General features: G+C 42.3%; 1 protein-coding gene across 6 annotated transcripts in view; it reads right to left on the minus strand.

Annotated features, from left to right (window-relative positions):
- Positions 1 to 17,257, minus strand: part of Tiam1 (TIAM Rac1 associated GEF 1) — a 359,774-nt gene that overhangs the window by 3,374 nt on the left and 339,143 nt on the right. For all 6 annotated transcript variants that reach the window (XM_078044523.1, XM_078044519.1, XM_078044520.1 and 3 more), the window contains 5 exons: positions 12,906 to 13,014; positions 8,315 to 8,373; positions 7,691 to 7,793; positions 4,916 to 5,003; positions 2,755 to 2,927 (listed from right to left, as the gene is read on the minus strand). In XM_078044523.1, the coding sequence (XP_077900649.1) occupies positions 2,755 to 2,927; positions 4,916 to 5,003; positions 7,691 to 7,793; positions 8,315 to 8,373; positions 12,906 to 13,014 (532 nt within the window). The remainder of the gene's footprint in view (positions 1 to 2,754; positions 2,928 to 4,915; positions 5,004 to 7,690; positions 7,794 to 8,314; positions 8,374 to 12,905; positions 13,015 to 17,257) is intronic.

Consider the following 17,257-nt stretch of genomic DNA (forward strand, 5'->3'; position numbering starts at 1 on the left):
ACCAAACAAGCCAACTCTCTCTCTCTCTTACACATACACACACACACACACACACACACACACACACACACACACACACTCACTCACACTCTGGCTCACTTGGAAATGCTGCCATTTCTCCCTCGAGAGTAAAGTGGCTGCTGCATTAAACACAAAAAGGTGAAATGCATCATGGGCTTTCCAGTGGCAGGGAAGAGCCTACGCAGCAGTCAGGGGATGCTTCACAGAAACTGAAGTCCTAAAAGCCATCACTGCTAGATGCTGCCAGAAGGAGGCTGCCTGTTTTCGTTTACTGCAAAATGCTGTCTTGACTTCAAATACAGCAGGTACAAGGCTGAAGAGCTCGACATTGGCCTAAGCCACTGGACAAGACATCCTCTGTCTGAGACCTGTGTGCCCACCACCATTCTGAGTGCTCTGTCATCTCAATGGGCACAGCTCTCGCCCAGAGACGGGGATGAAAACCATTTCCAGGCAAAATGGCAAAAGGAAAGAAAAATAAATAAATAACGGAAAGACAAGACCTACTCTATTTCATTGGGAAGAAGCATAAATCCCTGTCCAATTTTATTTGAACCTCACCACAGCAGACCTTGGCTGTCTCTAACCACTTCATTAGAATTATCCAAATTCAAAATCGGGCTACTGGAAGTATCTGTGAACGATATGCATGTTAAAGCACAGAGGGGTGAAGTGTGGTAATATCTGTATCTTTGAGATGTGTCAAAAATAAGAAGAATTGATGAATGACAGATAAGTGATAATGAAAATATAGGAAAATATTGGTCCTAGAATATGATTGGTAGGTATAAACTCTTTCAGTTGCTTTTTAAGTCCAAAAATTTATAAGTAAATGGCATATTATATAATATATATTATATATGTGTATATGTGTGTGTATATATATACTATATATATATATTTTTTTAATGGGTCACTGGCAGAAGTATAGTACTTTTCAAACAAATATGGAGGCAGGATATGTTTCTTTACTATATTATCAAACAGAACAGAGGTAGAAATAAACTACCTGGGTATTCATGACAATGGAGAATGAAGCATGAGTACAGATCCTTTATTAAAAGGATATTTAATAACCCAGTTAATATTAATGGGTTCTTCCCAGTCTTTCAGGAAGACAATCTTGGATTTGGATATTTCCAGTGTTCTTTGCTAAGCGAGTGCTGAGGGCTGATCCACTCAAGTACCGTTTTTTTAAATCATCAAACATGAACATTCTAATCATAGCTGCCTTGGAAGCAGAGTGATCAAGACTTCATTCGGCCAAAAATGAGCCATGAGGCAGGAACATCTTTCAATCATCCAAATCCAACAGGTTGTGACATCAAGGGTTTCCCTGGGGATTCACGATGATGATGATTTAGGTTGCAGGTTGCTTTGCTTTTCTTTCCAAAAGATCTCTGCAGGAACATTTCTGCAGATCCTAAAGACTAAACATGATGGGCTCAAAGCAGAAGCAGCTCTGAATTTTGGTTCATTAAGAAATGAATCCTGGCCACTGATGGGCGGGTTCCCTGAGAATAGGAATGTTCCCAATTAAACATTCCCCAGTAACAAGAGGAGCAGATGAGATGATTCTAAGACAGAATTCCCTCCAGTGAGCTATAAAGGGTGGATGAACTGTCTTCACATGGGGACCCCATGAGAAACTGTGGATGTGGGTGCATTTGTGACTCTTAGGATACCTTGAAGAACCCCATAAAGTGTTGGGTGTTAGCTTAACTAGATTTTCAACTGGTTGGAGAATAAATCTAAGATAACCCTAACCCCTACTTAGAGTGCTTAAAGAATGTAATAGCCCATGTCAACTTAGATAGGATGTGTCTATGAAAACCCTTCAACCATTCACAGTTCTGTCCACACCTCTTGAACCCCACTGAGAATCAGTGTAAAGGGAATTGGGACAAAAGTTAGAAACTATTTTGGAAAATGCAAAGGAAGCCTCTTTAACTGGAATCCCTGCAGAATTCTGGCCTGCCTCTTAGAAAGGAGTGATTAAAATGTTAAGATCTTGATGTCATTTAGTACCTCCTAGTGCTGTGATAATACCTTTCTTCCTAGATATGTTCTACTGCCATTTATAGACAGTGATATTGATCTTCCTTCCTCCCTGCTCCAGATTGATGGGATAAGTCCCACAGGAATATTTACTTGGGACCATTTGCATCTTAGATTCCTCTTTTCCAGGAGTGGCTTAAAATGTCCCCTAACTAACACTGAGAATAAAAATAAAGTGGCAGGCACAAGACAGGGTCAAAATCTGATGTGTCATCTGATCTGTCCAACCAGAATCCTCACTGCTGTGCTGCCAGGTAACAAAGCCGCCACCTTCTCAGGACGGTGGGCTGTGACTTTGCTGACACGATGCGTTTGCTTTTGCTCAACCAAGCTGAGCGTCATGCAAAGCAGCAACTCTCACCCCGCAAGCAGGCTAAGAGGGCCACTCCAGAGGGAGGATGCGCTGGCTTGCGGCTTGGCAGAAGACAGGGAGCTCACAGCCAACAGGAGGGGCAGCCAAGGGTAGGTGGGAGGAAGGGAGAGTGAAGGGCAGAGTCCCAGGGAGCCCCGGGATGACGGGAAAGGCAGGGACCCTCATACCAGGGAAGAAAGGTACTCCTACGTAAGCCCCCCAGGGCCACACCTAACTCTTGCAAAACATGAAGTCAAGCTCTCTGGAGTTCTAGAGCGGAGTGGGGGTGACGGGGATCTTGTACGTCTGAATCCCCACAGTACCTGCCCTGCTCATGGCTGGCCTGGCACCTTTCAGCGCACATAATCTTTTTCCTCCAAAAGGGACATACTGCTGGGATGAGGGAAGGCTTTCAGTTTTGAGGAGCTGTCTTCTGTGCTTATCTCGCAGGATCGAATGCACAGCCTTCAGGAAATCCTTTCGGCTCTCTGGGGAGCTAAGAAAAGAAGGTTTACATGGGTTAGAGAAATAGCCCTTAACACAGAGAGGGTACTCATGCTATCAGGTGCAGCCAGACAAATATCCCTGAGGGCCCAAGGGTAAAGACTGGGGATGTGGCTCCAATTCCTCTGCCCAAGCTGTTCTCTTCTCCCTTTCTGCTTTGTGATTCATCTTCTGCAGCCAATTTGGGATAGAGAATCCCATTAACCAACAGATCAATGGACAGAGGGATTTTGCAGCAGGAAGGTGCCAAATTCTGCCTTGGCACTTAAGGCAGCCTTACTTTCTAAAACGTTTTTTTGAGGAAAATTGAGCCCCAGGCTCTTGCATCTCTGCAGACAGATATCCCAATGCGCTTAGCTTCTTCTTGTGTCTCTGCTATTAAATGGCAGCTCCCCCCCACCATCTATTTCAGCAGGTGAAGAATGAAGGCTACATTGTTAAGAACTGTCAAATCATCCCCGGTCCTAATTTTCCTGGGGAAAAATGTGCCTCCTAGGTGTGAGCTCTTCTTGGCTAGTTCACAGTATTTTTACCCAGGTAAGCTTCAGCTGGTATTCCCTATCGACAACACACATGGCAGGATTGCTGAGCCCCAGGTACTTTACCAGCAAAATCTCAAAAGGACCAGCCTCTGCAGAGGGTAAGGCAATGTTCAAAACACATGTGCAATGTTTCAAAAACATTTTCACTTTTACTCCTGACAGCTTCCTAGGTTTCTGTCGTTTGTTGGCACTTGTCACTCATCAGAGAGAGGGGATGTAGCCACACAAAATATGGGATTTAAAGCTAGGTCCACCTGAGTTGAACCCAGTGTTTGTTTTCTATAACCCACTGGGCAAAGAGCCCCCTATGAGCCTTGGCCCCCTTTAATAATGAAATGAAATAATAATGACAAGGGTTAGTACCATCTGTGTTTGGCAAATGCACCTTCTTATTATACTAGCAACAGCATTATAAAATACCATTAATAATCATGATAGTATTGATTATATTGTTTTTTATGAGTGACTCACAGCATACTACTACTCTCTGTGTAAAAGTATGGGATAACTATTGAGGAAACTAATGAGTGCCTATGAGAAAACTAAAGAAGGATTAACTGTGGATCATATTTAAAGCCAGTAGGATGCAGTCTGTTGAGACTAACTATTTTAATATTTCTCTCTTTTTAAAAAAATTTATTTTTATGTGGTGCTAAGGATCAAACCCAGTGCCTTACTGGGCCAGGCAAGTGCTCTACCACTGAGCCACAACCCCAGCCCCTATCTAAATATTTCTAGGGGAAAAAATAAAACAGAATAGGCTGCACATGGGAGATCTCAAATTTTCCTAAAGGTGATAGAAGAAGAAGAACAAGAAGCCCACATTGTAAGTTTAGTGTCCACTCAAGATCTGTAGGTGATCAAGAGTGGCCAGCCTCCCTGTGTTGAGGCTATTCAAAATCATCAGGAGGGCTGGGGTTGGGGCTCGGTAGCAGAGCGCTTGCCTCCAACATGTGAGGCACTGGGTTTGACCCGCGACACCACATTAAAAATAAATAAACAAAATAAAGATATTAAAAAAACCATCAGGAATCCTGATGGTAGTGGCTTCACGTCACTACCCTCCTCCCAGCAGACTGTCCATCAGCTGCACCTCAGAGGTTTTACAGTGGAAACAACGTGCCCAAGCATGACAACACAACACCACCCTGTCCTCCTGTTTTATACAAGGTAAACACAGAAAGAAAGCCGTCTCTGGAATGTTGACTGTATATGAAAATTCCTATATGCTTTTAGATAGATACTAAACTAACCAGATTATTGTCTATATTCTAATACCTTCAATTCATCTAATTACTGTTATTTGAAAAAGGTTAATTTCTCAAATTAAAACAAATAAAAAACACTAAAAATGCACATGGAGATGGGCAGGTGCAGGCTGTGCATCGAACACCAAAGGCTGGGTGGTCGGTGCTGTGGCCTGGACTCTCAGGCTTACCTGCAGCACAGGTGGAAGACCCTCTCTGGCCTCCCTTCAGATTCCGATTTCACATGGACAATTTCACACACGGCATTTGCTTCTGCATCTAGGTAAGTTAAAATAAGGACATGTTAGGGTACGTTTCAAATTGATTTATTTACATGTTTATAGAAACACTCTTCGCACTGTGGTATATGACCAAGTTTTGCAGAGCAGCACAAGAACAAAAAGTCTTCACTCCCCTCCTAGGATCTAAAGGGAAAGATCAAAAAATTAATATGCACCAAGAAAAAAAACTCTTGCAAAGAGTTGCAAAAATCTCCTTCTAGCAGATCTAAAAGGCCCTTCAGAAATCATATTGATTGAGGAATTCAGTCTTTCAGCTGTGCAGCTAAAATTATTTCAATTAAGTGATTAGTTCTTTTGGCAACAGTTGGACTACACAGCACCCAGGATAACAGTGCACATTTTCATCAGAGAAAGAGGCGTCAGGCCACTGCTGGCTGCTGGGGGAGCCCTCCCACTAAGTGACCAGGCCTGACCTTGTGAGCTGCCCTGGAGACCTAATGGAACTGCTCTTCCCAACTTTCCCACAGTGCCCTCTCTCAGGGAAGCAAAAAATGGCACACTACAAAGATGAGGAATAGCTATGTTTTAAAATATAATCACCCTCAGTTCCCAAGGGGGTGATTTCAGGACTCTCATGGATATTGGAATCTTAGGATGCTGAAATCCCTTACCTAAAATGCCCTAGTATTTCCATATAACCTGTGCATAGACACTGTGTACTTTAAATCATCTCCAGGTAATTTACAATACCTAATATGATGTAAATATCATGTAATACTATATTGTTTAGGGAATAATAATAAGAAAAATAAGGCTGTGTATGTTTTCTTTTTCCCAAATTTTTCTATCCACAGTTGGCTAAATTTATGAGCATGGACAGAGCCCCTGGAATACAGACGGCTAACTGTAATTTCCATGCTTTGCAACACCAACACCATCATGTTATGTTAAGTCATGAATAAAGTGTTTGTGAAAGGAACAACGTGCTTCAGACACAGAAGCAGCCCACTGTGAGGTCCCGCTCTAATCCAGTGGTACAGAACCTTGGTCACAAACCCTCACTGTGCCTACATTATTTAACTCCAACCAGAATCCAATTGCACCAAGTCTTACAAATATTCTTCAACTAAGATTAAAATCTAGAAATTCCACATTCTGACTCTCAGATCCACTGGCATTTACTTCATAATGAGGAACATGTTGATAGTCTTTCCAACAATTAAAATGTGTTTCTGTCTTGATGGTTGTAAAGAATCTGAATGAAAAATAGAGGGTGAGAATGAAATGTCATATCACAAAGATAGCTTTGTTTTGAAAATGTAAAGTCTTTGTGTGTTTAGTCCTTAATGAAGGCAGAATTCTTGGCAAAGATGCCTGCAGCTAGCTGGAGGAATAACTTCCCATTATAAACCTAGTGCAAGGAAACATGAACTAATTTAGAAGCAAAGATTCTAAAGAGGACAATGCTAGTGCTTAAGTTTCTAAACCTCAAAATGCTTGTAGACCCATGTTCTATCAGTTTCTGCAAATTCCTGCAAATTGACTTTACAAGTCAATTATAAGTAAAATGCCTCATGGTAAATCCCTGCTGGAAGCTTAGACAGAAACCTTCCTAAGGTGGATAATTATCCCACATATATTTCACATGTATTGTTTTTGCATTTGTGCTTTCCTACCACAAAGGACAACTGCAAAGGAAGGTATATGTACTTTAATTTGGGGGAATAATTGAAATGCATCAAATATTGCAAGAGTGCTCTCCTTAGGATATCAAAGTAGTTGGTTTTGTGAGAATGAGACTCAGCTTTATTGCTTATGGAGCCAGCAAGTGGAGACAAGGAGTCTGAGCCACACAAATCAGACAGTAAGAATCTAAGGTCACATTTGATGCCAGAATCAAGAAATAGAAAAAGAGTCCCTCCTGGGGCCTCACTTTACTACCTGAAACAATACCTGCTGTCCAGGTGGGAGAAGGAATAGGTGTGACCAATGTTTCTATGTGACTCCCAAAGATGCTCTTTCCAGGATGTGCCTGGGGGAGCCATTATTAAGTTCCCTGCCTAGAACTTGGCCTCAAATGAAGCCCAGCTGAGTCACTGGAGTATTGACTTTCTTAGTCGATAACCTACTGACATGTACTTCCCATGTGTCTAAAGCATCATTGAACCATATCATCAAGCATGCTGGTTGCTACCCAACAACTTACTTCACTACAATTTGGATGACAGAAAAAGAGACAACATTTCAAAAGCCTTCACACTAGTACCAAAGACTGAGATGTGTCGTACTTCAGGCAAAGAAATGAGTATTCAATGGCTCTTTCATGCTTCCAGTGGTCTTTCTGGGTTGCTTGGTTAAAAGGCAAATAAGTCATTTGCATGGGCTTTGTCTGCTCAAGGTCTCAAGAACTCTTTCCAGAAGTACCGGGCCCATTGCTACTGAGATGTCGGTCATTATAATATCATTAGCATACGCCACAGAATGACCCCAATTCCTTAGAGCAACTTTGAAGACATTCCACGTCTTTTCACTCAGTTCGTTCATCTACGAGGTTCATTCATTCATTCTTTCACTCGATAATGGCCAAGTAAGTAAGAAGCAGTGGGAAGGACCGAGGGAAAAGGGAGAAGCAAAAAGATGGTAGGGTGCTTGGACCAGGAGCCTGGACACAAACAAACAGCTCACACACTTGAGAAATCCGAGTCCAGCCCGTGGCAACGTTACCTGCACTTGCCAGAGCGCGGACCTGCAGAGCTTCAGTGGGGATCATGTGGCGAAACCGGAAGGGGTCCCACTCTTCATAAATTGACAGCCTGTGAGATCCCACCTGCAACAGAGAAGGAGCAGCTGTGGAGCACAAGCGCATCTACCCGGGATTAGGTCCCTACATTTCTTACTCAGTTAACTGCAGCACATGCCCAAAGGAACTTCACTCCCACGATCTTTTGTTCATGATGCTGGAAGTGAGGGGGGGGTGCCGGATAACTATGCTCAGGGTGTGCAAATAGGTTTGCTGATCAAGTGTAGGAAAGAGAGAGAAACAGTAAAAAAGGTAAAAAAAAAAAAAAAAAAAAGGAATCTTAAAAGAGCAGAGGCAACAGAAAAAGGAAAAATAGTGTCTGAAAGGTTTTGGGCCATGGGAGTAGGCAATGGCCATTGATTCTCATGCTCTAAACATGAGCCTGCCTGAAAGAAGGCAGATGGTCTCCACCAGAGTCCTCAGGAGCACACACAAAAGAGAACAACTCAAGGCGGCTCTGGCCAACACAGGGATAGACTTAGGCAGATACAACTGAGAAGCAGAAGGAGAGAAACTTGCAAACTGTGGGGTGACATGAGAAGCCTTACAAGTTTCTTCTTCTGTTTGGAACCATCTTTATACACGAGGACCACAGCAGTTTTGAAGACTGGAAAAAAACAAACAAAGGCAGTTACGGCAGGAAATGCGTGGGGTTTCCCCTTTAACTTCCATAACATGTGATAAGGACACCACAGGTGGCAGGAGGGCAGGGGGAGCCCAGGTGACTGACCCCCACCTACCTTCCCTCCATTCACATTCAGGAAAGTCAGAGGGCTATTTAGACAAAAATTTCCAGGTCCAAAATAAACAGAGAAAGTCTAAATAAATGGAAATAACACTGCTTCCCCAAACTTTCAGGAAAAACATTATTTTAAGTTATGTTATTCAGAGGTTAAAACTTTAAGCTGGTATATATTGAACAAAAATGTACTAAGCAGTTGGAGAAATAATGCAAATGTCTCTATTATTTGCTGAAGGTAATTTACATTTATGAAAATCAGGTCAATAACACACACGCACACCAGGATTCATAACTCAGGAAATAAAATTCATCTTTCTGACCTAAAGAAAGGAAATTAGTTTATGAAGTAGAATTGCAATTCCACTTCTTACAAACAGACTGAATCAGAGTAATCTTTGGAGCAGTGAATATATAGTTTTGTTCTTATGTTCTTTTAGGGGTGGGGACATACGACAAGAGTTATGCATAATATTCCAGGAAATTCGTTGAGCAATGCCAGACATGTTTATTCAACATGCAGTGATTCTGACTCTCTCTGAGGGGGAGGTAGCGTTGGTGGCAGAAGGAAGAGAGAAGGGCGATTCTAGCCCGCACTCCATTCTCTGTCAGGGTCTCTGCTGTGGTCTATGTCTGTTTTCTCCCTGAATGTTGAAACTAATCACCAATGTGATGGCTTTGGACTAGGGCCTCTGGGACGTGATTAGGCCATGAAGGTTCTGCCCTCTTGGGTAGGACTGGGAGAGATGCCTGGCTTTTCCTGCCACGTGGAGACCCACCTAGAAGGCATCATCTCGGAGGAAGTGGGATCTTGGCTGTCTAGTTTCTATGACTGTGAGGAATAAAGTTCTGTTTACCCAATTTATGGTGTTTTGAGGTGACTAACCCTCAATTTCCCAAGGTAGCCTCTCTATCCTTCCTTCTCTAACCCCCCAGGAACCATCTAGTCATGAAGCTGTAGCAGGAGGCACAGCCTGGTGTCCCAGCCACAGAATGAAAAGGAAATGAATATTCAGAGAATTCTCATTTGGGCCACCAGGCTTCAAGGCCTTGGGAGACCATCCCAAAGCATCTGGCTCATTTTCCCATCACACTCAGGTCAGGTCAACTGCAGGGAAATAAGCCCTGAGCTGCAAAGACCTCAAGGCCACCATGGGTCTAGAGTGCTCCAGCCTGTCACCCCTCATAGCATCTCAAGGTTCTCAGAGGAGGCTTGAAGGTTTCCTTCCAGAGGTTCTTACTGACCTGAGGGGGCCACAGCAGCTCTGCATAGCAGCTGAGCATCAGCAACCCCAGATCCCTGGTACCTACCATGAAGCCTCCAGAAATCATGGTGACCAGGACAGATGGGTCCCCTTAAAGGTGACTGACCTCCACTATAGGAGATAAAATCCAGTGAACATCGTCTCTCAGGGGACCCATCAGGTCATTGGGACCACAGCTCAATGTTGTGATTTGCTCTAAGAAGGCTCGTGTACCTGTCTCAAGTCCCTTGACCTTGACCATCATGGATCACAGCAAGAGAGCAAGAAAAGTGAGCCTCAGCCTGGCTGGAACCACCAATACCTCCCACTCCTCCTTAATGATGTTGCCTGATTCCTTTAGATATGGCCTTGACTGCAAGACACCCTTGTCAGCCTAAAGCTCCTTCTCTGCGCCTTAAATGTTAAATACCTAACACACCTCAGAAGCCTACATAAGATATATATGTGGGAGGGAGGGGGTGGTTTGTTTTTTGTTAGTGTTGGCAGTACTAGAGGATCGAACCTAGGACTTTACACATTAGGCAAGTGCTTTACCACTGAGTTGCACTCCCAGCCCTTTTTAAATTTTATTTTGAGACAAGAGTCTCCCTAATTTGCCCAAGCTGGTCTCAAACTTACGATCTCCTGACTCAGACTTCCAAGCAGCTGGAATTACAGGCAGGTGCCACCAGCTGTTTTTATTTTATTAAGGTAATGATCATTAACATTCAGTCCCCGTTCGCCATTCTGAGAGTAAAACAGGGTCTGGGGCGACCGCTAGCCCATGTCAGTTTCAGAAGAAAGCTGTCCTACTTCCTGAGATTAGAGGTTTAAACCCAAACAAAAAGCAACCACATTTCCACCTGAAAGCGGTCTGACTGATGGTAACTAACCTACTTCTCTCCCGGCCTCTCTTCCCTACTTCAAAACCCATTTCTAAGGCTCCTTTAGTTCTGCTTTTGCTCCTTGAAATCACATCAGAACTGTCAAAGCTGACACCTTTAACGACCTCATTTATGACCTATCCGTAAATAAGCTCATTATGGTGACTTCAGTCAGTCGCCCTCATAATCCCAATTTTAATCCTTCCTCTTTCCCTTTACTGTGGCTCTGGAGAAGACCCTGAATAGTGATCAGCTTGCCTCTCATCACGCAGCCTTCCACAGCCTTTACCTCTGTGACCCCCAAGTGTGCCATCAGGGGGTGCACGGGGGCTGGGGATACAGGAGGCACCGGGTACAGTGGCCCATCTTCCTAGATCAGCAACCAACACCTGCCTCCAGGGAGCAGAGGACACCGAGTGGCACCCAAAGTCCCCCTCCAAACTGGCATTTCCCTGAACCATTCAAACAGTGGTTTTACAAATGAAGGCCCTGGGGCCATGTGCATAGAAATGGCCACCAACAGCTTCTCATTCATTTTATTGTCTGTAGCCTGCTTTTGGCTACAGTGGCAAAGCACGTGGACTCATGGCCCCGAAGTTTAAAATTTATTCTGTGGCCCCAAACAAATAAAAAATTTTGTGGATCCTAATTTACTCCCACTCAAATTATTTTCTTATTCTAAATCTGTTTATTTCTAATTACATGAAATCTGTAAAAATCTAGGGGACAAGTCATGAAATATTCAAATGCTGAACTCTGGAACTGCTCGCTTGTAGCCCTATATCAGAGACAAGAAGAGGTTTGGGTCATGCAATGACACAGTAAGAAACATCAGAGACCCAGCCTTCTCCAAGAAGCCGTCACATAATAAAAAATACAAGTGGTGAAACTGCAGGGGAGGGAAGCATATACTACTGGCCCCCCCAACCCCGCCACCACCCACCACCATGGCCAACTTGTTGAAACACTCCCAATACTCTATATGTTCTAGCTGGTCACATTTTCTCAGCATACTATGTACCGTTTTGTTGTTCTTAATGAAATGTCATCAACAGCTACTCCTGTGAAATTTTAGGAATATCACTAATTTCTCAATGATGGCTAAGTGGATCTAAATAGGAATTCCAATGACTTTTTAAATTAAATGCTCTGATTTTAATACCACCAGGATGTTCCATATGGGAATACCCTGTTCACATCACGGAGAAGGGAAAAAAGACTTCAGATGAAAAAAGTAAGCAAGGTGGCACACGCCTGTAATCCCAGCTCCCTGGCAGGATGAGGCAAAAGGATCACAAATGATAAAAAATTAAAAGGGCTAGGGATGGTTCAGTGGTAGAGGTGGTAGAATTGCCCTGAATTCAATCTTTAGTCACACACACACACACACACACACACACACACACACACACACACATGCACGCACACACACACACACACACACACATACAAAAAAAAAAAAAAAACAGAAACAAAGAGCAATATCAGTAAGCAATGTCTCCTCCCCTCAGCCCAGAAAAATAGTTTAAGAGAATGGTAGATGCTAATTTCCTACCCTTGAATCTTCTAGAGGGAAGCTGGGAAAAAATACAATGTAAGACAAAAGCATGAGCTGTGGATGGTTTTGTGCTCAAGAACAACCCTGCAACAGGCCACACTCACACCTACACTGTAAAACACAGGCTGTATTTCCAGAATCATGCATAATTCCGAGTGCACCATCCCATAATTTTTTCCTCTCTCTCAAAAAGCATATTAACACAGTACAATCACATGAGATCTCTAATTGTACCACATGCATTCATCTGAACTAGTTCATTAAAAATATAGCTTGTTAAAAATAAATCATTCACAAACAGGTCTGTTTGCATTAGTGACAATGTCACTGTGCAGAACCTCACCACCGATCAAGCTGCAGTAATACCCAGCTGAGAAGCACCCTCACACACCATTATCTTGAAAAGATACTTGGACCAGCAGCAAACAGAAAAAAATAAAATCCTTTTCCTGTTTGTGTGTTTACATCTGAGACAGACTTGGACATTGCCTGCCATGATCACCAGCCCCCGCAGCTGAGCGGCCACTACACTGTACATATTTAACTGGAAGGTTTAATTTAGTATTTGTGAAAGACGGGCAGCTGGAGCAGGAAGACCAATTTTAAACTGAAATCAGCTTTATTTTAATCAATCATGTCTTAGAAAAGAAAGAGCGCTGCTTTGAAAAATAAGCTAGCCTTTTCCTCTCCCCCAAAACCTCTTCTGATACATACCAAAAGCTGCCAATTCTGGCTCCTTTTTCCACTTCCCCAGAGATGCCGGTGGGTTTAGCCAGATGACAGTGGTGTGCAAGAGAAGGTCCCCCATGCTCAGATCTGCAACCTGCAAATCAGAGACAGGGTGGTGTGATCAATGCTCAGATTTTCATGAAGCTTTAAAATACGGGAGGCTGGTGTCAATTTTACTTCATGAGAACATTTTCCTAAAAACATTTCTGTAAGTATGTGAGGTAATCCATAAGGTCAATAGCTTGATGTGGCCATTCCACAGTGTTTCTATACAGCAAAACAACAAGTATGCATACATATGTGTATACACACATGCACACACACACACACAGATGGTCCCCTCCTTATCATAGTTTAAGTTAAGCATGGGTTTTTTCAACTTTACAATGAGCTTACTGGTGAGTTCATCAGATGTATCATGGATGGTTTCGACCTAAGATGTGTTGTTCAGGACATAACCCTCTGTCAGTTGAATAATATCCAGGACAATTTTTACTTATAAATTTAAATGAAGTTATTTTAAAAAGTGAATTAGCATATAAAAATGACAGATCGCATTTAAAAAATACTCACAAGTTGTTATTGTCTCAATAAACATATCTGTACTTGAAGCAATGGGCTGTGGATATTACAGTATCTAGTTTACTCTTCTAATGCCAAGTTTTAGTATTGTTATATTCTTCCATGTTTGAAATATAAAAAAATCCTCTGATTACTAAAGAAACATACAGAATGCATTTATACAATTTTGTTGTTGTTTTTTCTTCCTTTAGACAGACAAGTGCTTCTGTTTGTAGAATCATCTAGACATATTGACCCACAGAGCCCAATGGTAGCCAGTGTTTACACTTCACAATACAGTAGTCCCTCCTTTTCTTAGTTTCACTTTCAATAGTATCAGTTCCTCATGGTGAACCAAGATCTAAAAGTATTATGTGGAAAATTCCAGTAATAAATAATTTGTAAATTTTAAATTGTGTGTTGTTCTGAGTAGTGTGATGAAATCCTATACTATTCTTCTCTTTCCTTTTTGAGACATGAATTATCCAGTGTATCCACACTGTATGCACTACCCACCTTTTAGTCACTTGGTAGCTACCTTATTTTTAAGATCAACTGTTATGATATTACAGGGATTTTGTTCAAAAAACACTTATTTTTGCTTAATAATGGCCACAAAGCACAAAAGTAGTGATACTGACAATTTGGATATGCCAAAGAAAAGCTATAAAGTGTTTTCTTTAACTATAAAGGTGAGTTCTCAAAAAATATATATATATAGAAAGAGAGGAAAAAACAGTGTATCTGGGGGTTTGGGAGCATATCCTCTGTGGGGAAGAGGGGACTACTGTGATGTACCCAGCTTTCCCACTGGAGTCATTGGTCCATTTACAAAATCCCAACCCCCTCCCCACGGTGGGGTTACTCTCGGCAACATCATCACAGATACACCAGCAGATAAGACTTCATCACAATCACAGTACACAGTTCATCCTGTTTGTAAATACCACCAATTGTCTGGAAGTCCTTTTTCTAATACGCCTTCCCACTAGCTTCTCACTTCTACTCTCTGAGTTCATAAAAATCAAGCTAAAATGCCCTCTTCACCAAGGCAACATTTCAAACATTTGAACCTTGGAGCTGAACTCCTCGGGACAAATGGCTCTCATTTGTGTTGCTGTTTATGATCTCACTGCACACACAGCAGCTACCTGGAATCCCTCCACCAATGTGGTTTGCATTCCCTTCTCAAGCCACCAAACCTGCTACAGTGCTGAAGATGTAGATGTATTCTCTCCACTGGTAGAGAATACAGGGATATCACTGCCTCCCCTGATGGGGATTATAATAATCACTGTAATTATTGCTGAGTCATATGAATATTGGCACATCAAAAGTTAAAAAATGTTAAGTGATCATATTACTTCATTTATAGATATGAAGTAACAAGTAAAAAAAAAATCACAGGATATTATTAGCTAACGGAACTATATAGTCTCTGCTAACCATTCTGAATCCCCCAGCCCCACATGGAGGAACATACATACATACATAAATCAAATTCTTGGCACTACCTGAGCCACAGCCTTCAAAAGCAATTAAAGTCATTGTGGTAGATGTTCCTAACTCTACTTCCTTCAACAGAATCATATTACATTAGCATCCTTGGCCATATGATTCTCTAACACCTCCCACCAGACTAGGCAGAGGGGAGTGTACATCCCAACCCACAGGAGTTTGGGCATGGCCATGTGATTTGGGGCAGGCAGTGGACTTGGCACAAAAAAGTTCCCACCAATCCTTGTGAGCATCTACTTTCTAGCCATGGAAAGGACCTGCCCAAGACAGCTCTGGTTGCTTCCACCTGGATCCTGGAAGGAAGCAGCAGCACACCTGAGCACACCTTGGCATGCACCAGGAGAAACTCAGCTGACCCAGACTCTCACGTGAGACATTTATTTGTTGCAGTGAACCACTGAAATTTTGGTTGCTTGTTACACAGGAAAAAATGGGCGGTAGAACCCCTGGGCACCTGGCTTTTCTCTTGACAAGTTTCTACGTGGCAACTCTTAGGACAGTCAGCGTCAGGGACACTGGGTCTGGCCAACAGCCTCCTCCTTGGGCATTCACTGGTCCCTTCAAAATCTTCCTCCAAAGCCCCAAGAGTGGGTTCTGCTGGAAGGAAGGCCCTTGCCTTACAAGGACTGGCATGACCTGCTGAGGCAGGCTGCTTGAGGCCGGCTAAGGGAAAATGCCCACTTGGCTTCTTCCTCCTCCTACCCAGGGATGGCCCAAGGGGTCCAGCCCAACTCCCCAGACGGTATCATAGGGGTAGAAGATTCAAGATCTGGCTTTAGCACAAAATATTTCCTCAATGGCTGCTTTCTGTGAACACATTTGCCTTCAGAGATATCCGAAGGAGAGCTGAAATCAGAATTCAGGTCCCTGTGGAATGCCACCATTTCAATCTAAGCCTGCAGTTACCAGCAAATATTGACGTGTCCCAACCCCTAACTGCTCTTGAACTGTTCATGAACCCATTCTATGTTTTTACCGGATGCTGCTGTTAAAAGGGAACTGCAAGGATCAGAAACCACCTTTGTGAGACTCAGAACATAACCTGTGTACCTCCACAACCGCCTGCCTAAGTCTCCACAGGTGCTCCATACACTGCTGCAAGTGGCGGTGTGGACTTGTCAATGATCTGGGCAGAACACACTAAGCCCCAGGATTATTTCTCCCAGGTTTTATTCCTATGAAGTCAAGGTCATTGTATCCTTTCCAGTTTGAAGACCATTTTCCTCAATGGAGAAAAAAGAAACAAAAGGGGACTTTGGTTGTACCCGTCCGGTAATCAGTAGCCTTTGGGTAATCAGTTCACACTGTGGGCCTCTTGCCTGCTTGTTCGTTTCATGTTGCTAAAACAGTCTTTTGTTGCTCTCTTTTGATATCTTTTCCAAGCTTTACTTTTTTCCTGGGCTTTGGACCTTCGGATACCAATATGCAATTTTTTCTGCTCTTTAATACTGGCATCTAGTCAAGGTCCCTCCTTCCATCTTTGGCTCATTTCTATTTATAATCTCAGTTCCATAGGAAATGCTTTGTATAGCACTGTGTCTCTTTGTTCTGTGCTGGACAGATTTCTTACTTGATTGTCAGAGTTTCATTTCAAAGGTCCTCCGGTTTCACATGAACTAAGCCATATTCCCTTTCACCGTCTCTGACTTCTGAGTGTATTCATCTTTGTTTCCTTATATTCTTTGCAAACCACCACTATCCCTATCAGCTACTTCTTAGCAATGCAGTCATTTGCCTCAAAGGTCACTGAAACCCATTAATTTAGCACATAATGAAAATATAACAAAGTATACTGAAAACGTTCATTTCTGTGACACAGTAAAATGTGCTTCTGTCAGAATAAAAAACAACAAATACACACACACGAAAAAAATCTTGAAATATAGGGAGAGGGAGGAATCTTATGATCAAAAATGTCTGTAATATTATTCATACAAGTCAACAGAAGAAGCCAAGAAAATTGCCTACCAGGAGGAATTAAGTATATTGCTCAATCACACAAAAATTAACATGAAAATTCCGTACCCAATATATAAAAGGTATTAAAATTACTTTCAAAATAAGTATGTGTACATATGTATACATATATTTAAATCAATATATATTAAATCATATATGTATGTGTGTGTGTATATATATATATATAAATCAAACACCTAAACATTGAAAGTGGTAAATTCCGTGTTTTCAGAATACAGAGAGGTTTCTTGCCTTTTCCTATGTTTTATCCTTTTCTTTAATCAGTGGAAACTAATTCC

This window comes from Ictidomys tridecemlineatus, chromosome 3, assembly GCF_052094955.1.
Source record: "Ictidomys tridecemlineatus isolate mIctTri1 chromosome 3, mIctTri1.hap1, whole genome shotgun sequence".
NCBI lineage: Eukaryota > Metazoa > Chordata > Mammalia > Rodentia > Sciuridae > Ictidomys > Ictidomys tridecemlineatus.